Source organism: Poecile atricapillus, chromosome 2 (genome assembly GCF_030490865.1).
Source record: "Poecile atricapillus isolate bPoeAtr1 chromosome 2, bPoeAtr1.hap1, whole genome shotgun sequence".
NCBI lineage: Eukaryota > Metazoa > Chordata > Aves > Passeriformes > Paridae > Poecile > Poecile atricapillus.
In genome coordinates, this window is record NC_081250.1 from 5,271,399 (window position 1) to 5,296,171 (window position 24,773).

Genomic DNA, 24,773 nt, shown 5'->3' on the forward strand with positions numbered 1-24,773 from the left:
GAATATTTTGAGGAATAATGAAACCTCATTTCAGACAAGCTGAACAAATCTTAAATTGTTGCTGTGTATTGAATACTTTCAGGTTCAATTGAATCTCCATGTAAGAGTTGTTTAACATTTCTTTTGTGGTTAGTAAAGAGTGTCCAGCAAACTACACCTGTCAGAAGACTGGGAGCAATCCTGACTTTGGGTATACAAGTTTTGACCATTTTGGCTGGGCCTTCCTCTCTGTGTTCCGTCTGATGACCCAGGACTACTGGGAGCGTCTCTACAGACAAGTGGGTACATTTTTTACCTGCTGGAATGACTTGAATTGTGCAGAGCTTTATGTCCACTAGAAAAGTCTGTATTGGTTTTAACATTATTGACATCAATTTCCTTTTAAAATCAATGTAAGTATTAAGGAAGTAGAATCAAGTGACTGAGCTGTAACACCTTCTGCAAGTGACATTGAATGGGAGCAATCCTGCTGTGAATGCTCACAGTTTTGTTGGAGAACACACTCAGGTCAGTGGTTGAGAGCTAAATGAGAGTTAAATATTTTTATATAACTGTCCAAGGATTGGGATATGGAGCAGATCCAGCCAGTGAGCTCTCTGCTACTGCAGGGAATGTGAGGATTTGTCACATTCTCTGTTCCTTTTCCTTTTAAGCACTAACTCCTCACCAAACCTTTTGGCTCAACATATACTCTTTCATTTTTGACAACATGGTACTAAAACAATTGGAGCCTTTGTGTTTTGATTCTGAGAGTTGAATGTAACTTCTCAATTCTTTGGTTTTTTTGAAAAAATGGTGTAAAAATACCTGTAGAGAGCTTCCTGGATCCCTTACTTCTATACAATGCCTTTGCCAGACAGGAACTTTATGGCTTGTTCTGTACCTTTCATACTGATCCAGTTTAACTCTTTTTTCCATCAGCCTTTATTAACTGGGGCTTTTTAAAATGGATGCAACATCTTTTGCAGTTTGAATGTCATGTGATTTTTAGTTTTTAATGTCTAAGAGCTGAATTTTGAAACCTCTCCTCTGCTTTCATTAAAAAAAAAAGATAATCACTCTAAATATTGCCTCTGATTCTGTAATTAAAACGTCTTCCACGATTTTATAGATAATCCTAGCTTTCATCTTTATTACTGAGTTTCATTAATTTCTTCCACAGTCACCTGTTTATGTCTTTACACATGAAGTTGTCTTCTCATAGCTTAACTCTGATGACCATTTTCCTGATTTTCTAGAGGATATTCAATTTAATTTCAATAATGGGATTTGATAGTTCCTTTCTGCAGTACATGACATTTTTATATATAACTTAGACCAGATGCAGATCCTACTGTTTTTCATTGAAAACACTGCAGTACATTAACCTTTTGTATTGAATAAGAAAATAAATTGTTTAAAGTTGTTTTGAAATTGCTTTGTAAATGTTAGTTTGTTAAGAATTTATTACCACCTTTACCTTTTCCTCACAGACCATCCGTACATCTGGAGTATCCTGTGTCTTTTTTTTTATGGCTGTCATCTTCTTCTGCTCATTTTATCTCTTCAATCTGATCTTGGCTGTGGTAACTATGGCATATGAAGAGGAAAATAGAGCTACTCATGCTGAAACAGTGGCAAAGGAAAAACTGCTTCAGGATGCCAAACAAATTATAGAGAAGGAACAGGTTTGTAAGTTATCATATATAATCTATAGTTCCTTTTGGTTTCTTCTGTTTGTGAATTAGGGAAATAAAGTTTTGGATTAAACATGGGCTTCTTACAATACTTTCTGATACTTCATTCTCTTTATGTCTTTACAAATGCATATATGTGTGTAAATATATGTTTAAATACATAAACATTCCTGTGATACAAGAAACCATCATTAATCCAAATTAAAACATACTAAGTTATAGGATTTGCAGACCTGACATTGTACAGGAATGGCTTTCTGGCAAGAAAGCAACTTTTATGGTGTTGCATGAGTGCTGCCCTATTTTTGTACAGTACCATTATTGCTGTGCCCAAAATTCCTTTCTCTGGGTATCTTCCTGATATTACTGCAGGAAGGAAGCATGAGTGAACACATTTTACATTCTACCTTAAATAAAAGATACCCCTGGTTTACTGTTAGCAGTCAGAAAAGTCAGACTTGTAAGAGGACAAACAAATACTCTCTAGCAACAATCAAATTTCATCATTAAAGTGTAAGGCATCACCATTTTACCAAGTTCCTCCCTTACAGCTGTAGTGTTTCTCTGCCTGACATTCCACCTTGCCAGGCTTTGCTTAGGCTTTTCTTCCTTCTGTTTTTCTTTTTTCTTCCTTCTGTTTTTTTTCAACAGGATTAGGATTTAGGAAAATTTAACATTTTTGTATTTAGTTTGAGCCCTTAGTCTTCTGCTGTCTTGGACTCAAGGTCCTTTTCAAAGCAAGAAAAGGAAAGTAAAAGGATAAGCCATAATACTTCATAAATCAGATATAAAAGACAGTATTTCAAATGACAAGGGCAGATTTTATTTACAGTAGCTCACAGGTAAACCTGCTTTGTCTTTCAGAATTGTGAATAGCATTTTGTACTCCTGTCTTTTTATGTCAGTTTAACATTTGAAATTAGAATTGTCTAGTGCAAATAACTGTCAGTGAAAGGGAGTGTCAGTGCAAATAATTCAGATGGCATAATAATTACATGTATATGATCCTAGTCCATGCATTGGTATTTGCCTTGAATTAACAGACAGATGTTTTGCTTTTCCTGTTATAGATGCTGGCTGTGGAAGAAAGCAGTAAGGCCTTGCATGGTGGATCTGAAATGCCAGTTGCTGACTTGAAAAATTCAGAAGGAAAAGAGAGTAATAAAAAAACACCTACTTCAAGGCAAAACTTGATTTTAGATGACCAGGAAAATGAGGAGAAAATATTTCATTCACAGCCTGATCACTGCCACAAAAAGCTTGTAAGTATTTGAAATAGAAAATGCATTCATTAGATTTGCATATGATATGACAATTCAAGGATGAGATTTTGGCAGGGAGCCATCACTACCTGCACCTGAAGGGAAGTTGGAAATGGCTGTCAGTGGTACATTTATGGCACATCATAGACCTGTGCTCTGCCAGCTGTGGTAAGATCTGTCAGCATCCCTGTTTGTGCTGCAGAATAAATGTATAAAATTCTCAAGTTTTATAATTTCCCCAAAGACCTAACTATTTTTTTAAATTTTATTTTTAAATTAATATTCTTTTCTACAGACAGCTAATTCTCTGACCTAAATATTTAGGACAGGATGTAGTTCAGTATGAAGACTTCTGATCTTAGGGGTGTGATACACTTGCTGACTTTAAGCATCTGGTGCCAGTTTAGATGCTCTTGCATATATTGGATATTCTAGATATCCTTGATATCTGTGGCACATCTTCCAGCACTTTGTGGGTATCTCATAAACATTACAGCATCTCAAATGTTGTTAAATTCCTAGATTCAGGCAAATGGATTGTTTCCAGGGTTTGAATTTTTTGAGGTTTTTAGGTTTGTGAAATGTGTTTTAGGTTCTAAACTCCCAGAGTGAAGTGGAGATTTAATTTTTTAGATGACAAATTGATCTGACAAATTGGCACTGTTATCCTAGCAGCATTAGAGCTTTCCTAGTGTTTTACTTGGCTTTCACCTCCTCTAAGGAGGAGCACAGATGTTATGTGCCATGTCTGCTACTGTGGATGCCTCAGCTACCAAATGTCTCAATGGACCATCTCAAATGGCTTCAGAAACATTTATTTATGTGAATCAAGCTTATCAGAAACATGTGTCCCATATACTGGGATTTTAAATGCATTGCACATGAGGATAAATTAAACATGGATATCTAAATATTAGGCTGAATCTCACACATATTGTTTCACATCTTGTTTACAGAAGTTATTTCTGGCTCCTCTGCTGACCACTCAGTTTTAAGTCCATTAAGAGACTTCTATTAAGTCCTGTTTTCTTACTTTGCTTTATTTTGGAGATTTTTTTTCCACAGTATCTTTGCCACTGACAAAATACTTCTAGAAGACCATCCCAACTTTAATCTTTCTCTGGCTCTTGTAAACATCATTTAGATGCCTATATTTATATTTTAATCTTGAGCTGAAACTTTCAAAATAATTCTCAGGCAATTATCAATATTATTTAATTATTTTCAACAATTTCTAAAAAGAAAGCTTCTAATGCCCTTATACTTTCATCTCAAGACAGATTCTCTTTTGCTTCTGAGAGAACATCAGGGTTGTTCCACCCATCTCACTGAAAATGGAAGTTTTCCTATAGCAGCACTAAGAGAAATAATGTTTCAACTTCCATCTGTTTGAAAAGTATCTTTGAAGAGGAATATTTCTCAGACATATAATCTGAGCTAAAATTGATTAAATTCTCATTCTGACAGTCACCATGGTCAGAATTTCTTCTAAATTCCATAATCCTAACTATAATAAACTATATATTTGAGCTGAAGGAGTCCAAATCACCCACTTGGCAGCAACTGCCACCTGTCATCTCCTTTAGTAAAGCATTTGCTTCTTGTAGTGTCATTAATGTTTCCCCTGCTGTGTTAAGAATATAATTCAATTTTGTGCCCTAGTTTGGTTCTGCTACACTTAAAGGAAGTTCTGTGTCACAGCCCATAGTAGTGTTTTATTGTACCTATTCAGAAAAAAAATAGCTTTTTGTAACAGCTGTCATATCTACTGTAAGTATAAAAATCATTTTTTATGGCTGATTATTTCTATTTAACTTTTTTCTTCTAAGTCTGTTACTGTGTTGCAGGAGATGTATGAGACAGGAGATAAATTTGGATTATTTGCTAGACCTTAGCTCTGCAAGGCTACAAAGTCTGCACAGATGGATGCCAAGTGTAATCTGGATTTTTATATCTCAGAAATAACATCTTCAGACCTTTCCAAATTCGCTTCCTTTCTCTGTGTCCAGGGAAGAACAAAGTTCTGAATATCTCTAGGAAAACCTGATCCAAACAGTGTGAGCTGCTCCAATGTAGATTTTTACCTTTAGTCAAAAAGTATAATCTGCAACAAACCTGGCAGTTTATTTCATGTTAGACAGCTACTGGGTAGTACAAGCTCTGCTGCAGCTGAGGGCCCCTCAAACAGTGTCCTCTCTTCTTTCATCATAAAAAGAGGCTGAAGGTGCTAAGTCAAAGACAAAAGCATATTCTGTAGAGGCTTTTTGGTAGGACAGAATGAGTTTATAAACGTTATTTCTCTAATTCACATCCCTATTTTAAATCCCAATTTGTCAGAGGACTTCTCAGCCCCAGTTATTTTCTTCAGCTAAAGATCCATGAGCAGCAGGAAGCAGTTCAGTGCTGGTGAATGTCCTTGTCCTTTCCAAAAACACAACTCTGAAGGTTCCTTAACAGCTGTGAATTTCAGCAAGACTGAGAACATTAGTCAGGCTGGCACACAAGTTATTCTGGGTTTCTGATTTCTGAGATACCAAATCTTAGAGAAAGGAATGAAAGGGTGACTTACACTGGCCATGATTAGAATAGTCTAGTTGAGCTTTTTGGATTCAGGAAAAAAAACGGGGGAAAATGAACATTTTAGCACTGTATTGTAAATTCATTTTATAGATCTGTTCTCTGACAGTTCTATCAGCTAAGTTTTGCTTAGATTTTCATTAAAATATCACAGTGACAAAGAGAAAGAATTATTATTAAACCTTTAAAGCCAAGGATATCAGTTTCATTTCCTGAATAACACTTTTACAGAATAAGTTAAGAGAAATCATAAAATCATAAGGGTTTGAGGTAACATTATGATATATTTTTATTCATTTATCCTTCCCAAAGAAGAAAATGATGCAAATCCAGTTATGCTGAGAGGGAATACTAAGGTAGAGTGCATTGTGATGTGGTCAATCTGTCCACTCCCAGTCTGTCAGGTTCCTTGTCATCTGGTTGTTCTAATAAAAACAGAGCAGTCCCATTCCTTGTTTTAGGCAGTTCAATATTTGTTAGATCTTGATAGGCTGAGTAGGGCTAAAATCCCCAATAATTTGCACTAATATGTGACTATTTTTCACATTAATACAATATTATTTATTAATAATAGTTAAATAGCCAATAGTTTATTCAAACTGATGGTTCTTTTTGTCTGTTGTTTTTATCATTCACTGGAGAGATAGATTGATTATTTTCCCTTACCCCCTGTTAATGTTTCTGTACTTCTTATATAATGGCATTATAATTGCTAATTAAATATCTTCAGAAAGAAAAAAAAAATCTTGAAATATTGTACTGGTTTTGATAAAATGTCCTTTGACTTCAAACACCTGACAGTTTTACTTTTTTTTTTTAATTTTATGTTCTTTCAGCAAATTAAAGCTTCACTACAATGTGTATTTGGAAAGGCATATTTATCTCGTGCTGGATATAATCTTTGTGTTGCAATTTGTATTGTAATTATTATAACTTCCTGTTCCCTTGTTATATTATCTTCTGCTGCCTTTCTAACCAAAGAGGCAGATCCTGCTGACCTATGAGGTGTCAGTGGATGCTATCAACGATCCTGTCCGAAGACAGAGGTTAATGAGTGCAGCCACAATTCTTACAGATAACTCAAGTAAGTCATTCTTTCCACCTTTTCCTGTGATGAGTGTGTAACTCAACCTGAGAGATCAAACTGTCACAAACAGCATTATTTTAAAAGCCACTAGGGGAAATTAGGCTGCCAAATGTAAATTTCAGTAAAATAAATATTCTCATACCTCATGTAATTAGCAATTACCAAGGCTAAATTTTGCCTGACCTTTATTAGTCTGTAATTAGTTTGTGCAGAATGAGCTAAACAATTTTTTTTCAATGATGCCATTCTGCTCATGTGAGATTGCCTTTTCTTTTCAATCTTTTCAATGTATGATTGTCTTTTCCTTTATTCTGTGATATTCTACAAAGGATTATTCATATGCCACTTTCCCTCTGTCTACCAGAGTCAAAACTACATTGTCCTACATTTTGGAAAAATTTCCCTAAAAGGTATCTAATTTGGAATTGTTGTCCATTCTGGAGAGCAGTCAAAGAGAAGATGAAATTGGTAATTTTGAATCCATTTGTTGATCTCTTAATCATGGTTTGCATTATCTTGAATACCTTATTCCTGGCTATGGAGTACCCTGGCATGCAAGCACATTACCAACAACTGATTTCATTAAGTGACAAGGTGAGTTAGATCTGTGTTAGAATGAAAATGGAGTTATAACCCTGTATTTATACTGGACACTCCCATAAGGAGACAGACCTTGTCACTGACTTTTTTCTGAATTTCTTTTTGGTCTTTGCAGGTCTTCACCCTGATTTTTACTACAGAAATGATCTTGAAAATCATTGCTCTAGATCCTTACTACTATTTCCAGAAAAAGTGGAATGTTTTTGATAGCTTTGTTGTTTTGATTGGCCTAGCAAGCTTTGGAACAAATCTGTCACCTTTCAGGCTGGTAATTATTTTTTTATTTTAATAAAATTATTTAGTTTTTTAAAAGTACATGTGTTGTATAGTGAAATACCCTCATTATTTTACTGATGGATATGTTAAATCTGTTTTCTGTATTGGTAAGTAGTAAGACAACATGGGCTTTAAAATGGAGTGATTTCAACTGCATCAAAACAATTAAAAGGCTTTATTTGGGGAAAAAATAGTGATATTACTGCAGTAAAACATCATGGTAAATGTGGGGTCTGGCTTTCATGTGAGCTGTGCTATCTAGGCTGTTTTTAACTTTTTTTTCCTTGTGTTTTATTTACAGCTCAGGATCTTCAAATTGGCAAAGTCCTGGCCAGCCTTAAATACTCTTATGAAAATAATTCTACACTCATTTGGTGCTCTGAGTAACCTTACTCTGGTTCTGGCAATCACTGTATTTATTTTTGCTGTAGTAGGAGTGCAGATTTTGGGCGGTGATTATACCACAAATTCCTCTAAAATAAGCCCCAGTGGCGAATTACGCTGGCATATGAAAGATTTTTGTCATTCTGTCCTGATTATATTCAGAATATTATGTGGAGAATGGATTGAAACTATGTGGGAATGCATGGAAGTGGCTGGAAAAAAGAAATGTCTCATCATTTTCTTGCTCGTCCTGGTGCTAGGAAACCTGGTGGTGAGTTCCAAATCAATTTTCAGTCCCTACTTGCATGGAATGCATCCAGTTACTTTTTTCTTTGGAGGCAAACTTTACTGTTTGAAAAGTATTCACTTCATTCTCTTTTCTGGGTGTCACTTGACATATGGTTTTGTTATGTCTCATTTTTTCCTTTTCCCCCTTTCTCTTTCTCACACAAGACAGAAGCAAAATAAAATTATTACTTATAGACAGAGAATAGAAGTACAGAGAGTATCATACTTTGATGCCAGATGTCTTCATCTTTTGTGTTGATGGGACCAAATGACCAAATTGTTGATTGTTTTTAATGCTTAACATGTTGCCCTTATGTTATCAACAGTTTTTCAGCACCCAGATTTTGGAGTTTATACTAGATCTAATGTAAATTTACTGGCAGAAAAAATCTTTTTCATCTGCTTGGTTTGTTGGTCTATACTAGATCTTTTTTAATGGCGATGGAATTAAAATTCATCTTTGCCTGCTGCTTTTCTACATGTCTGCCTCCCCATACACTATGGACATCAAAGCACGTGAAAATATATTTGATTATACCCAGGCTCTCACTTCCCTCCTTTTTTCTCCTGCCATTCCTTCCAGAAGGAGCCATATCACTATATAACAATATTACAGCACCATAGAAAATTCATTGTAGTGGTTAATGAAAGCGAGTTTGAGGGTCTCAAAAGTGTCTTTTCTCTTAGCAATAGTGTCTCCAACTTACTTTATTTTAAGGTGCTCAACTTGTTCATTGCTTTGCTGCTGAGTTCATTCAACACTGACAGCCCAGAGGGACAAGAGAAGGCTGGAGAAGGGACTAAATACCAAATTGCCATTGCACATATTCACAACAGCCTGAAGGCTGTGAAAGACAGAATTTGGGATCACTGCTGCAAAAGAATGAGAGGAAGCCGCAGAAGAACAAACAAAAAGAAGACTTTGGCAGAAGTTTCTGGGAAAGGCATAGAGGTTATTAATTATGCCATGACAGATGTCAGAAAACATACAGACAGCAGCTGCTTTGATATAGAGCGTTGCCATATGGAAGAGAGGTCCTCACTAGCAAGAAAATATGAAGACATTTTGACCATCCACAGTACCTGTGTTCCCATTACAGCAGCAGAGGTTTCCACCAGCGAAGGTGATGATGGGCACATTTTGCACACAGCTGTAGAATACAGAAAACAGGTAAGGAATATTGATATTTGAAAAATTATTGTGACTTGCATCTGAAAATACAGTCTCAAAGACTCAACAGTAAATATTATCCTTTCTGTCATTTCTGCAATTTTATTTTTTTTGTTCTTCTAATACATAGGCCACCAAATAGTCTTGGTTATTCAGTGGTGTGTTGAATATTCACATTTTCCTCATTCTCCTCAATGACAGCCTAAATTCTGCTTTTGACTGTTTTGTTTCCATTTATTATTGTTAATTGATAAACAAAGTTTGATCAAGACAAACATTCTTTATTTTTGCCTCCTTTGCCTTACACCTGGATTTTTTTGGAAGGCAGGCCTCTTGTGTTAATTATATGTTGCTTCTCAGTTGAATGGAATCCAAAGGAATGTAAATGAAAGCTACACCTAAAAATATAAATTCCTAGTATTGTTTGGGGATTTTTTTTATTTTAATCGCCTGTTCACCTCCATGGTACTTTTGACTCCCCTTTATAATTCTTGATTTTGTTGTGTTGGGCAGGATAAAGCTCAAATCTTTCTGCATGTGAGTGAGATATTTTTACTGCCATGGCAGCTGTACAGAGAGATATTTAGAGACATTTAAAGATATTGAAAATATATCAGGCATTCGTCACATCCACACAGGATTGTCAAATATGGCACAGAAGCTCTAAGAACTCTTGTTACAGAATCACAGAATTGTTAGGGTTGGAGTGATCTCTTTTTGAATGGAATAGCACATGGTTAGTGTCTAGGTGGATTCCCAGGACCAATTTTCTATGGTTTTGGTCATAGGAAGCATGATCAGTGCAATATCTTTGGACAAATTGTCAAAGAAGAAAAAAAATTGCTGATCATCTTAGAATCATCCTTGGCTGTTTCAAATATCTTGCCCATAAGTATTTGATGTCAGAAATTCATTCCATGCTGCAGTGGAATCTGGTATTTCTTGGAATTTGTAGTGTCAAAAGGACTGAGGACTGATTCTGATTGCTTAGATCTGCCTGTAACTGGAAACATAATTCTTTTACAAGAATTTTAGGAAAACAATTTAATTATTTATAAAAAGAAAACTTGCTAGTGGAAGATTCTCTGCTTGTGGCAGAGGGGTTGCAGCTACATGTTCTTTAAGTCTCCTTCCAAACCAAACACTCAAATAATTCTGTGATTATATGAGTCTAAACTGTGTGGATGTTTTACATTCTGTTAAATAGTTTTGCTTTTCAAGAACGACTGTAAGGAAAAGAATAAGTGGAAAATCAACTGATTTGCATCATTTCATGCAGGGAGACAATTTAAGACACAGAGAACAGTGGCAGAATTCAAACAGCTTCAATCAGAGTTCTGGGACTTCTGAAACAGCAAATGTTTTAACAGTAACACACCCAAAGAAGGAACAAAAAGAGGTAATTATAACTTTTATCATTTTGTGGAATATGCTGGTTCTTCCACTCTTCAAGCCTTTTGAGACACGATTTGTATCTCTAAAAATGGATTGGCCTGAAGAAATTAGAGTTTTTTGTGTAAAACTGTGACATAAATATTTTCTAAACATTTCCTTTCCTGCAAGCCCACTGTATATGACTAAAAGGAACCAAGAAACTTGTTAAAATAAAGTGATGGAAACAAAAAGTAGGGATTTGCTTTTTCTGTCCTAATATTTATAACTTATTTTGGTAGTTCAGCAACATTAAGATAATTCATGGCAAATTTCTTTTGGGGAGGGAGATGAGATGATAATTTTAATTTATTTTATGTTTCTTAACCATATTAATGAAAAGCAAATAAATTATTTTCTTACTTCTTCTCCTCTGCAGAAATATCATGCTGCTCGTAGCTTTTCTGAAGCCAGCACTGTGGATCCAGTTGCTCTTCTGGAGATGCTTTCCCAGAATAAAAACTCACAGCTGCCTAAGGACTGCTTTGTAGAAAGTAGGAATATTTTATTTTATTTTATTTTTTTGTATTGCACTAATACCAAATGAACCAGAGTTCAAAAATATCCATTTGGAGCATGTCCAGATCAGCAGGAACTGTTTGCCTGCACATCCCAGCGTGGATATCTGCCTTTGATGACCTGAACTTCTCCTTAGACTCTGTTGACTCTCATGGTCCAATCCTGCTGCCTTTGCAGATTAATGAAGAGTGTTTCTGGCACAGGGCAGTGAACAGAGCTCAGATGTAATGTCCCTGCAGTGTAATAAAGTGAAATAATCAGTAAAAATAATAATTTACTGACCTGCTAGTAAGGTCATATCTCTTTTCAAAATAAAAAAAAGAAGAGAAAAAAAAATGCAGAAAATAGAAACATTTTTAGATAGAAGTAAAGGCTTCTTTTGTGCCCAAAAGCCTTTCTGCAGAAGGACACAAAAAGATGTCTGTTATTCCATGTATGTGTTGTTTTATTAAAGGAGATTATTTTGGCATAGAAATTTTGTCTTTTCTTTAGCTTCATATCACTTCATCAACAGCATCACCTCATAGATAAAAGAGCACATTCTTCCTATAATATGTAAAATGCTTTATACTTTTTAAATCCATATCTCATCATTTTCCATTGAACCAATATGCTGTTCTCTCTCTTTTCAGGTTGTGTTGAGTGTTTCCCTCGTTGTGCAGTGGATATCACAAAGTTTCCAGGCAGAACTTGGTGGAACTTTAGAAAAACCTGCTACAGAATTGTTAACCATAGTGGGTTTGAATATTTTATGATTTTTATGATTGTGTTGAGCAGCGCAGCACTGGTAAATTTAATTTAATTTCTCCACTTTTGAATTAATTGTTGTCAGTAAAGGAATAGTATTGAATTAATTTCTTCTACTATGGCATTCCTTTCCCCAGGGAGACAAGAGTGCAATAAATGAAACACTTAGAAGTTATAATGCTTTCCTCCACTAGGATAAGATATTTAAATAGATGGATTTAAATATATAGAATCATAGCTCTTAATTGAGCATAGTTCTTTACTTTTGTGTTAATTACAAACCTAAACCAGAGTCTGAAATTACTTAGGAAAGCTTGAAAAAAATAATAGCACTTCTAAATTTGTAAAGCAAACCAACTACTCAGTAAAAATATAGACTGTAAATCATCCAAACATTATGATCAGAAGCTAAAAGTGAAGGTGGCTGTAAACTGGTAAGTGAGGTAATGTTTCCTTGCTACTCTGATCATATCCATTTCTACTGAAGAATAAGGCAATAATTATTTTATTTGAAAGTCTATTCACTGTCTACTGAAAGCAACTCATTAAATAAAATATTATATAATGCAGAAGAAACATAACCAAATAGTCTGAAGGTGATCTATGTAGTAGATGTCAGAATTTCCAACTAAAGTTAGTTCTGTGTACATTACCTTTGGATTATTCCCTGAACCATAGATTTAAACAGTCTGCTTTAAAATTTTCCTGACAAAATCTCCAGGGGAAGTCCCTGGAATTCCAGTGAGGGCTCCTCTGTGTTCATGGGGAACCAAACTGAAGTGAGGAAGGAAACTGAGTTATTTTTAATGTCCTGCTGAACAAAAAGTTAATTGGTACCCAGGTGTAAAATAATAAAACAATAACAATTTCTTGTCATCAAAGATGTTTTGCAGTGTGAACTTTCCCATTTCTAAGACACACTTGTCCTCTTGCAAAAAAGGACTTGCCCATTTTTGGCTTGTTTATAAAATTTACTGATATGAAAATTTCTGAATGAGTATGAATGAGCACCAGATCATCATTGTAGTGAAATTAAATGAGATAGTGATCATGAAAAGAATGCTCAGAAAAGCAAAGAGAAGCAGATGAAAGGAAAATTACATTGCCAAAGGCTCAGTAAGGAAATAATGCAAAGTGTTAATAGGAATTTGGAATAGATGGGCAATATTAAAAAAAAAAAAGAAATTAATTAGCAAGGCAGCAAATACTTTAAACATGAACAAACACTGATGTGAACAGCATCAATCTGTGAAACATTTTCCTAAGACCTCAATGTCAAGGTTTAGGTGAAAAAATGTGCAACTTCAGGAATGAGCAGTTCCTGATGAGGTGTTTGTCACATTTTTCCACGTCTGTATTACAACTCTGCAGGACGACTCAAAATTACTCATTTGGAAGGTCAGTCTGACAGACACTGGTTAATGTATTAAATTCAGGCTTTTTATGAAGAACTTTAGACTGACCCCTTCAAAATTATCAGCTACCTGGGGAAGACAAAATTTTAAGCCACAATTGACCCTTGTCAGACATTTTTTGAAGTGTTGAACATAAAAACCTGAAAGTATGAGATTTTTCAATCAATGTGGAAATGAGATTGTACTTATTTTAAAATTTAGTTTTTGACTTTTAAGCATAAAAATAAGTGGTGGTTGTCCATAATTTAATATTAAATGGTTATAATAAGCCAAACTGTGTATTCTTGTGCAATTCAAAAATAATATTTCATAAAACTATTGACCTGTTTTAAAACTGAATTCTGAAATTCCAGGCATTTGAAGATATTCACCTACAGGAGAGGCAAAAAGTGAAAATTATCCTAGATTATGCTGATAAAATATTTGCCTACACCTTTTTTATGGAGATGCTTCTGAAATGGGTAGCTTTTGGTTTGCACAGTTATTTCACAAATTCTTGGTGTTTGCTTGACTTCATCATTGTGTGTGTAAGTATTATACTCAGCTTGTCATACATTTTAATTTTTGATGTTTTCTATCTAAAGAAGTACCTGTAAATTCTGATTATGAATTAATACAGGTGTTAAAGATAGTTTCCAAAAGCTGAAAAACATTCTATCCAAAAGTGGCGTTAGGAATTTAAATGAAAATTGTCAGCAATAATCAAGGAGAAAATTTTATTAGGTATCACAGTCATTGAGGACCATGATGGCTCTAAAAACCTTTACAATTTTAGAGAGTTCAATTAGTGACCAGAAATAAAATAAAAATAAATTTATTTAGACAGTAGAAAATGCAAAGCTACTGACAGTTCTGGACTAGATGATCTTAAAGACTCCTTTCCAGCCCAAACCAAATCTGTGGCTTTGGCATTTAGAAACAGAAAAAAAAAGGAAAGAGTTCCTTCCTTGAAGGAGAATAAATTTAGATGGCAAAGACAGTTGAAAAGCATGGTTGGAAAAATCGTTTACCAGAGAAGTATCTTTTTCTTTGCACAGCCCTAAAGAGAAATGCTGGAATCACCAAGAGTGAGATAAGTGCAGTGTTCAATACACATATATTTGCTCTGAATGTAGAAAATGTTAAATACTATAATCTTGCTATATAAAAATGAAACATTTTAGTTGTCAACAGGACACTGGGACTGTTCTGAAGTTAAGTATTTTAAAAGGACGTCTAAACTGCTGCCTTGTAACATCACAGTAGCTTTTGATAGTCTAAAGATAGTCAGGACTGAAAGTTGTGAAGTATTAGGAAATTTCAACAGAAAGATCTAATATTATGACTATTTGTAAAGAATACTTGAGCAGTTACAGTTTTCCAATGGAAATAGCAGTCCAAAACAGAGGATAAGCATGGAAATATCCAATGGCTGAGCAATGAGGCAACAAATTCAAATAGGAAGGAAGAGACAAATCATGAACAGTGAAAAAACCTAATTACTTAAATGATTTTTAATATATTAATTTCTGTCTTAGAAATAGCAAAAATGAGCAAGATATATTAAAAAAAAAAAAAAATTGTTTCCACATCCCTATCCTCAGTTATAATAACAAATTCCTGTATACAATTTTGAGAATAACTATGTGAAAAGTGGGGGTATTTTATTTGAATAAACTTTTCTGGTCTGGTAGTGTGTGGAAGTATCATGGTTACCAATTTGATTGTTATACTAGCATTAAATAAAATTATATGAACTGTTTTTAAAAAAACAATTAGAATGAATTCAATTTTTTTCTCATATGTTAGAAAAGAATGAAGTAAAATTATATTGTCATCACTTTGAATGTGTATGTTCTTAATTTGACTTAGTGGTGAAACACTGTAACTTTCAATTTAGGATTGTCTACTAATTTAAATTTAAAAAAAAAAAAAATTGTTTGCCATTTAATGATCCCAGTTCCAATTCAATGAACACAGCTGTCCTTTGTTTCCTGGGGACGAAATTCTGTTTCTGAAGATTATTCACCTTGTTCCTCTGGGACCAGCCTGAAATCTCTCAGGACTTTCAGAGCACTGAGGCCTTTACGAGCTTTGTCAAGATTTGAAGGCATAAAGGTAATGATATTGGTTTTCATATGGATGAGAATTTTCAATACATGATTTCAATACAATTTCAAGATACAGAAGAAGAAAAAATCAGTGGCTTTCTGGGAAAAGTGATCTACGGAATGCAAATAATTAATACTTATCATTCATTTCATTCAGGTTGTTGTGAATGCACTCTTTGGAGCCATCCCCTCAATCTTCAACGTTCTGCTCGTCTGTGTTGTCTTTTGGCTCCTCTTTAATGTTCTAGGAGTAAAATGGCTTGGAAGCAGATTTTGGAAATGCACACTCAAAAAAGAAAATAATGTTTCCATTAATAACAAAACTGATTGTTTTTTCCACAATGGGACATGGACAAATAGTGCTGTAAATTTTGACAATGTTGGAAATGGATATTTGGCGCTTCTCCAAGTGGTAAGTTTTATAGAAACATGCTCATTTTTGTTTTCCTCAAGGAATGGGTTGAGCAGCCCAACCAAGGCAGACCATTATGCTTCTGTTTATCTCACTGAAGGGGATTTTTTAGCTTCCATGAATATTTTCCTTATCTATGAGCTGCTCAGTTTCTCCTAAAGAACACAGGCATGTACAGCCTTGTATTAAAATCAAGAACTCTGTTTCACAGCTTTTGAATTTTGTTTTAAATTTCAAATTTTTAAAAATTTTGAATAACAAACTAAGGCTGAAATAGTCTGCCCATTACTGTATTTAAAGTTATTCTTGTTTTCTCTGGTTCAAGTGGACAAGAAAGAAAACTTGTGGACCAATTTATTTAGAATTCTGTTTTCTTTTATTGTAACAGTCCTGAGGTGTTGGAAGGCTAATTCACTGAGCTCCTTCATACCACAACAAAGGAGATAAAGGCATTGTTTTAAAAGTCTCTGTTATCCCTGTATCTTTTCTAGATGAAGTTCTTTGCTCTGGATCCTCCAAAGTGTTCTATGATTGATAAAAATTGCAGGATGGAACCATCTGCTGTTTTGTTAGACATTGTTTTTATCCTTTCAAGTTATATTTGCTAGTTCAGCTGAAACTTTCAGTGTTCTTTTGTCTTTACAAAAATTTCAATTGAACAAGTGTTAGCATTAAAGCACATTTGACGTGAATCATGAATTGCTTTTGTTTTCTTTCCGTGAGATTTTTTTTTCTCTGTATTAAACTCCAGTGAATCATACTTCCAAGCATATCTTTAGAACTGATGCATATTTCTTACAGCACACTTCTAATTTCTTTTCACAACTACTAACACATTTATATTAGCAATAGCTATTTTTTTTTTTCTAGTAGTAATAAACAATGCATTTTCTTCCAGGCAACTTTTAAAGGTTGGATGGATATTATGTATGCAGCAGTGGATTCACGTGAGGTATGACACAAAAATGAAATTCTAGTACTTTTCCCTTTCCTTCTTCCCTTTTCTATCCATACAATAAATTTTTCAAGTTTGTTTGCAACATCAGATCAAAAATACAAGTGGATGAATGCATCCCACTACACAGTGAAACAATAATCCTTGGCTTACCAAATATCTGAAACTTATAAAAGAAACTGGTGACAATAGAGTGATGCCACACAAAAAGAGGGCAAGCTAATATAAAATTTTTTGCAAATCTAATTTTGTAACAGAATATGACTGTGCCTCTGAAACAAACTTTCTTCCTTTTTAAAAATGTGCAGTAGAACTGAAAAAGCCTGTAGCTTTATCAGTTATTTGAGAAGGTTTTCATCCCTACATTTGACATCCTCACTATTTCTTCTCCATTTGAATGTCCTGCTTCTCTCTCTTACTAGCACACTGTGTTTTAACTTTTCTAGATTTAATTGACTTTGCATTTTTTCTTGCTCATTCCATCACTGTACTCTTGATGGTAAGTAAATAGATGCTAAATAACAATATTGTTCCTTGTATGGCTGGTTTAAATTGCTTCTTGCCTGGGATGACATCCCAAAGGATGGAATTCCCCATTAGGTTTAATCTGAGCTGTTTTTCTAAGCAGAGCTTTCACAGGATCCCTTCTGATTGGAACTGTTTATTTATGACTAAAAAATTTACTAGAGCAGGATTTCGCTTTGTTTTTCATTATCTTTACAAACAGTAACAAGATAAAGCTAGACAGTTGTTCAACTTGTACATCTAGATAAAGGTTTAAATGTGTAGAAATAATTTATCCCTCATGACAACAAAAAGATCTGTTATCTGCTATAATAAATTGGAAATAATAAATCTGAATTATCTCATTTTTACCAATATTATTTTTTTGTTTGTTTGTTGTTTTTTTAACAGATCGATCAACAGCCAGAATTTGAAGCACGCTTAAGAATGTATGCATTCTTTGTGGTTTTCATAATTTTTGGATCTTTCTTCATGCTGAACCTTTTCATTGGAGTGGTTATCAGCAATTTTAACCAGCAAAGGAAAAAGATAAGTACTGCATGAGCTAATGTATGGTCTCCTGTCATACAAATTTGATTAAGTGAATGCTGGTTTGACATCTAGAGGTCTAACATTTTGAAATAAGTATTTGACTAGATAAATTTAAAGTAATAACGTTTCAAGCCAAGTTTTGAAAACAGGAATTCCCTCTTCCTCAAGGCTTTAACCTGTAAATTCTATTTTCCTGCTAAGTCCTGAATTTGTTCTAAGTAGAGGATGAGGAGGAAGGAGTGAGTAGCTTTAGAAATGAGAAGTCAGAAAAGTTACCTAGATTTTGCTACAGGAGAGTGGAATTCTTTTCTTCTGCTTTGAACATTTGGTTTGGGGAACAGAAGGACCCTTTTTGCTGAGAGTAAACACTTCACAGATGTAAGCAGGGTAATCAGTCATAGAACAAGTAACCTCTTTTTCTTGGTAAAGAACCTTGAAAATAAACCTACTGATTAATTTAGTGAGGTTTTAAAAGATTTCTGCATTAGGATCTAAGCCCCAGGAGGAGGCTGTGTAGAAATTTAAAGGCTGCTTAAAGCCCATGAAGCAATGACTGCTTCTGCTTTCTCCTCATAGTTGTTATATTCTCTGTTCTTGTTATTCAGTAAGAAATGGAAGGCAAAATCTTAGAATGGAAAATGCAGCAAAGAAAAGCAACAGTCATCCCTTCATGGAATACTTCACCTTCCTTGTGCTCATTTATCAATTGAGTTCTGTCCTGACTCATTTAATGGCTTAAAGTATCCAGAATATTGAGGGAAATTGTACCAATTACTCCACTTGGAAGTCTTATAGCAAGTAAGCATCTTGCTCATTGAAAAATACCAGAAAAGCAGAACCCAACAGGAGGTTTACAATTTCAAGGTCCACATTTGGAAGATGGAATCTCTACTGGAATCATTTATTATTTCCTTAGGCTGACTTAAACACCAAGTGTCAAAGCATTACTGCTTTTGGTAGAGAAAGATAGAAATAATACCCACAATAAATTCTTCTGTTTTCTGAATTTGGGCAGGGAAGGGATGTGTAGGGATTGAGGAACAGCAGTCCAACTTCACTGTAAGAATATCCTTTTTTAACAAAGTCCCAGTTACAATAATCCCGATAGATAAAATGGTTAAGTAGTTTATATGCTTGAACATTTGCTAGAACTTTATGTGGCTACTTTTTTTCTTTTCTTAGTACATGCTGTTACTGACTTTTTTTTATTTTTCATTTTTCTCTTTCATTTATTATCTGCTTCTTTGGGCTCTTCACTGAGATTCCATGGAGTGAAGTTAAGCAGAATTTTCAGAGGTTTTGCTGCAGTGATTCCAATTGCAGATGCCTGCTGAACATTGTTATGTGTTTGTTGTACAAAATGCTGGTCACTCAATGCTTTTATGATGAGTGATTTCGGATTACTGGGTTACAAGTAACACAATGCTCAGTAATACAGGTGGTGTGGATGGTAATAAGAAATTCATTGCCAGGAACCCCCCATAGAACTTAGTCCCAAAATGCTTCTTCACCATCCTCTATTTACTTCCTAGTCCAGCAATGTACTTCTGCTTCTACTTTTCCCAAAATTATAAAATATTCTACTTCTTGATGAATCTTACGTCATTTTGAAAATAGGAAATAGATTTGCAAAACTTCAGAAAGGCTCTCACACTTGAGGGAACTGACTTGGGATCACTGCCTGGACTTGACTTTCATGGTCAAATCAGATCAGATGAAGGATCAAGGGGAATAGGAGAAATTGTGAAGATGCATTTGGTCTCTCTGTGTTCTTTTAGGTCCAACTCGTGACAACTGTAACTTACTGTCTTTAACGTACATTTGTTGATATTTATTTGACTTCATCTGAACAACAATATTCTTCCTCTTTACTTAGGTGGGAAAGATCTATTTTTGACTGAGGAACAGAAAAAGTACCATAATGCCCTAAAAAAACTTGGATCCAAGAAACCCCAAAAACCCATCCCAAGACCATCGGTGAGACCACCTTAAGAAGAACATGACATCATATAAATATGATATTTAAATTTATTTAAATATGATATTTAAACTCAGTAGCCAGGCATTGGGAAATAAAATTTGCATTAGAGTCCCTCACGTTCCTCTGTCAATATAGTATTTAGATTTTACTCTCTTTTGTTTAAAAATTCAATCTAACACAGTCATCTTCGATGATATTAATTAAGAAAATTTACAACCTATTTATCACCTGCTCAAATGTACAATTTTTTTAAATCAGTTCATATTAAGTATTTGATATTCTTAACATGATCTTGGTTATTTAAGTTGCATGATGTTGCTTCTGCAGCTAGATTGGATTATTGCAGATGAGAATGAATAGAGAGCAGTACATGCCCCATGGCTGTTATTTGCTTTTAAATAATCTTATGCTTTATTTCTTGCAATTTCTTAAATTTAATTCCAGGCCTGGCTTTGCACAGTAACTACTCAGAGTTTTCCTTGTTAAGACATTTTAATTAGAATTGGTTATCCTAAAATATCTGCTTCAATAAGTATTTCTATTAAAAGGGCAATCACAATGTACTCTGAATGTTTTCCTGCCACATATTTTTTTTCTAAGCCAGTGTGCTTGCCTGGTACCTGAAAACACTGAAAGTAAGGTGAGTTTTCTTTGAGGGTCTAAAGAAATCACATGAAAATGCACCTAGTAGCTTTCCATTCATTTATGTTATCTTAGGTTCCTTTCATAAGCACAAATTACTGATTAATATTTTAATGCAGGCTGGGTCTCAGCAATGGCATTAAGCAGTTCTCATTCTCTCCACAGAATGCATTCCTAGGATTGCTGTTTGACATTGTATCTCACAAAATATTCGACATCATCATTATGAGTTTCATCTTTCTAAATGTGATTGTTATGATGGCAGAAACCAACCACAAAGACACCAAGGATGTTCTTAATAAAATCAACTATTTTTTTGTGGCTGTATTCACTGCAGAGTGTGTCATAAAAATACTGGCCTTAAGGCACTACTACTTTGGAAGCGGCTGGAACGTGTTTGATTTCAGTGTTGTGGTCCTTTCAATAGTGAGTAAGTATCAATCATTAGGTCAGTTAATTGTCTTACCAATATTAAGCCAAATTCCAGTTTGAAATAAACACCTACATGTGTTTGATAAACAAATTCCAGATCCGTTGTATTTTTTTCAAACTATCTGCTAAGTGATCCCTTCTAAAAGGATGTATTTTTGTTTTCCCTTATATTTGCAGAGTACTGAATGGTAAACGAAGTTTTCAAAATTTTTTAAAGTATTCTTTTTATTGAGGAATTAATGGAATATTAATTTAATTCGGTAACATATTTTTAAAGTTATTGTACTTAAACTGTTGTCTAACATTTCATACTTTCAATTTACATGTTTTCACATTAGCTGTTGATTTCACAGTAAAAGAAAATTCAGGTTAAAAATACCGCAGTAATGTATTGCATCATAAAGTTTAAATGCATAAAGTTTGTATCACTTGTACATTATAATGTACAATTGTAAAATACATTGCAACATATTGCGTAAAAAATGGGGATTAATTTAATTTTCCAGGATTTCCTCTTAAGAAAGCAGAGCTCAATTGCAGATTTGGAAAGCTTTGGAAAATTCTAAATCTGCACCACTATTTGTGACTGAAAAAAATTATTGAAACTGGCTTGTATTTTTTGGTTTCTTTAAATAAGACTAGATGCTGATCATTTACTCTGCAAAGGGTCGTATACAGTTCTAGTTTCTTGTATTTTCTCTGTTCTTCCTACTCAGGTCATATTATATAATAAAAGATGGGAAAGAAAAACTGCTCTGAGTTCTCTGCTTCTTGCTTCTACAATTCTAGCATGGTAGCCTTTTGCCATCCTGTACAAGCCAGAAAAATTATGACTTCTTAACTCTTCTGTTTGCAATCATTTGCATTGCTACTGTGTCATTGCTGTGATAGTAGGGCCATGGAATGAGGTGTTATGGGGAATGAACACTGAAAGACAATTTTCCTTTACTTTCTTCTTGCTCTTCTTTGATCTCATTTGAGTGCCAAGCATTAATCAAAGTCTCACATTTAGGCTTAGGCCTGCAGAAGAAGCAGCACTCAGACAGTGGCTGAGAGACAGTCCCAGAGCTTCCAGCACAGGATCTGAAAGGATTTAAAAGGATTTTTTAGGTACTTGAGCAATGAATAAATAAATTCACTCCCCAAATCAGAGAAACTTGGAAGAATGCAGCTTCCAAACTTTGCAGAAATCATGATGCCTCTTTAATATTGAAAGATATTACAATTTTTCTTTTTTTACCTAAGCTTTTATCTGAGCAGTTTCAGAATTGATGATGGTTATATTGAGAGCAGTGTAATATGATCAGTGTTACTTCTGACACCTAAAGCACAGAATATAACAAAACAGACATAAATTTGACTAACTTGACCTGGCAACATTTTTTTTTTCTTCTTCCTTTCAAAGGTCTTGGAGTTTCTGAAGGATTTCAATCTTCCTTCTCCCCTTCGGTTTTGAGAACCCTTCGTTTGGCACGAATTGCCCGAGTTCTGAGAGTAATTCATGGAGCCAGAAGAATTCAAACTCTTCTTTTTGCATTGCTGATGTCTCTTCCTGCACTGGTCAACATCGGCCTTTTGCTTTTCCTGATAATGTTCATTTATGCCATCGTGGGCATGGCAAACTTTGCCTGTCTCCACTGGGATGGTGGGATTGATGACATTTTCAACTTCCAAACATTTAGTGGTAGCATTCTCTGCCTCTTCCAAATTACCACATCAGCTGGCTGGGATAATCTTCTGGCCCCTGTGCTGAAAGGATCTGGAGCATGTGCTCCCCAGTTAAGTGAAACAGGGACAGAGAAAAATAATTGCATAAGTAAGAGCTTTGGTATTTTCTATTTTGTAAGCTATGTCATTATATCATTTCTCATTGTTGTAAATATGTACATAGCTGTCATTTTAGAGAACTTCAGTGTTGCCACTGAGGAAAGCACAGATCCTCTTTGTGAGGATGACTTTGATATGTTTTATGAGACATGGGGAAAGTTTGACCCTCTGGCAACGCAGTTTATAGATTATTCTGCTCTTTCAGACTTTGCAGATGCACTGGAAGAGCCCTTGCGCATCCCAAAGCCTAATAAAATCCAGCTCATATCCATGGACATCCCTATAGTTAGTGGAGATAAGATCCACTACTTGGATATCTTGCTGGCTTTCACTAAAAGGGTCTTGGGAGAATCTGGAGATTTGGAGGATCTTGAATTAAACATGGAAGAAAAGATTGCAGCTGCCAATCAATCTAAAAGTTGTTACAGCCCAATTTCCTCTACCCTTAAAAGAAAACAAGAGGAAGTGTCAGCTGTTGTTATTCAAAAGGCCTTCAGGAAGTATTTGAGACGACGTTCTCTTGAAAATTTATCCTTACACCATTGTGAACATAACAGTGCTGTCTTTGAACGAGAAATACAGGACAAGCAAAGTATTCTTGAATCACTGCTTGATGAAAATCATGGTAGGAAGAAAGACAAATTACGTCCTGCTTCTTCCATATCCCTCCCTTTATATTATGATGGCTTTGCTGAGACAGACAGCAATAAGCTTGACACATGAGCTTGCCCCCAGCTGCAGCATTTCCAATTAAACCAATGTCACATTTTCAGATGGAGACCATATTTTGATCCCACAAAAATACTCTAAATTTAGAATAATAACAGCAGCCTTCCAGTATTCTAATTGTTCAGATTTGCAAATGCTTCTTAAAGCAATGAAAATTTGAACAATTATATCGTAAATGTTAGAGGAAAATCAAACCATGGAATTTTTTTCCTCAGCTACTGGAGTTGGTGAGTTAATTTTTTCAGCTGTCATTTTTATATTAGTTCATGTGTCTACAGAAGAAGTCAAAGATCAGTTGTGAGCACTTATTTATAACCACACAAGGATATAGAATAAGGCATATGTCTTTATGGAGAACCAATTTTTCTATACAGGATTTATTGTAGCAAAATTAAGTAATTACTGCACTTCTGTAAAAGAGCTCACTCAAGGCACTTGAGTATAATCAGCCTCTAATTTTGCTGGTTTTGGGACCATTCTCCTCCTAATATCTTTGAATGGATTTGTTTATGCCTAAGAATTTTTGAGGTGTCTTTACACAAACACCTAAAGGGATTTAACAGATCATCCTCAGTTGCCTGTACCTGAAACTTGTACATAATTTGTCCTTTGTATAATTCAGTGTATGAAAATTGTCGTAATCATTATAAAAATCAAAGAATGTTGTGCAAGAGATATTGTTTCCAAGAAAGAATAATTGTACATAAAATTCCATCATTATCCCTAGAAAGCACTACTTAGTAATCTGAAAAGAAGTTAATGGTGTATCTTGTGAGATAACATTCATTTAAGTTAGAGAAAGCATTTATTTCTTTGATTCTGGAAAAAAAAATGTATGAGTGATGTGTAATAATATTTTACTGATTTTTATTTTATTTTAGTTTGGAATATGACTGGTTTAGATTCTTCAATAAAGACTTCAGATGCTTACCCTATTTTTTGTCTATTTTCTAATAAGTATCTTCAATTTCATTTATTACAAGACATAATCTATAATTGAGGGATAGAACAACACTAATATAATTTTCCCAAAGTAGCTACTTATTAGCAAAAGAAAACTGAAAATATTTTTCTATTCACAGGGAGTTGGAAAAGATTTAGAATTTTCAGGCCAAGAATATCAAGAACAATAAGGCAATGAATTTTTACTGTTATTTACCTTATTAAAAACTATTAAAATAGGACAGATTTAGTCAAAACTAAGCTATTTTCAGGA

General features: G+C 34.5%; 1 protein-coding gene across 1 annotated transcript in view; it reads left to right on the forward strand.

Moving 5' to 3' along the window:
• LOC131576378 (sodium channel protein type 5 subunit alpha-like) overlaps positions 1 to 23,551 on the forward strand; it is a 31,559-nt gene extending 8,008 nt beyond the window's left edge. Inside the window, exons 8-25 of the mRNA XM_058833021.1 lie at positions 134 to 278; positions 1,473 to 1,667; positions 2,747 to 2,938; positions 6,497 to 6,599; positions 6,967 to 7,196; positions 7,318 to 7,470; positions 7,780 to 8,133; positions 8,869 to 9,321; positions 11,132 to 11,246; positions 11,904 to 12,058; positions 13,787 to 14,019; positions 15,461 to 15,530; positions 15,681 to 15,935; positions 16,834 to 16,887; positions 17,806 to 17,947; positions 19,823 to 19,923; positions 20,735 to 20,999; positions 22,407 to 23,551. Coding sequence (XP_058689004.1) covers positions 134 to 278; positions 1,473 to 1,667; positions 2,747 to 2,938; positions 6,497 to 6,599; positions 6,967 to 7,196; positions 7,318 to 7,470; positions 7,780 to 8,133; positions 8,869 to 9,321; positions 11,132 to 11,246; positions 11,904 to 12,058; positions 13,787 to 14,019; positions 15,461 to 15,530; positions 15,681 to 15,935; positions 16,834 to 16,887; positions 17,806 to 17,947; positions 19,823 to 19,923; positions 20,735 to 20,999; positions 22,407 to 23,551 — 4,360 coding nt within the window. The remainder of the gene's footprint in view (positions 1 to 133; positions 279 to 1,472; positions 1,668 to 2,746; positions 2,939 to 6,496; positions 6,600 to 6,966; positions 7,197 to 7,317; positions 7,471 to 7,779; positions 8,134 to 8,868; positions 9,322 to 11,131; positions 11,247 to 11,903; positions 12,059 to 13,786; positions 14,020 to 15,460; positions 15,531 to 15,680; positions 15,936 to 16,833; positions 16,888 to 17,805; positions 17,948 to 19,822; positions 19,924 to 20,734; positions 21,000 to 22,406) is intronic.
• The last annotated feature ends 1,222 nt before the right edge of the window (positions 23,552 to 24,773 follow it).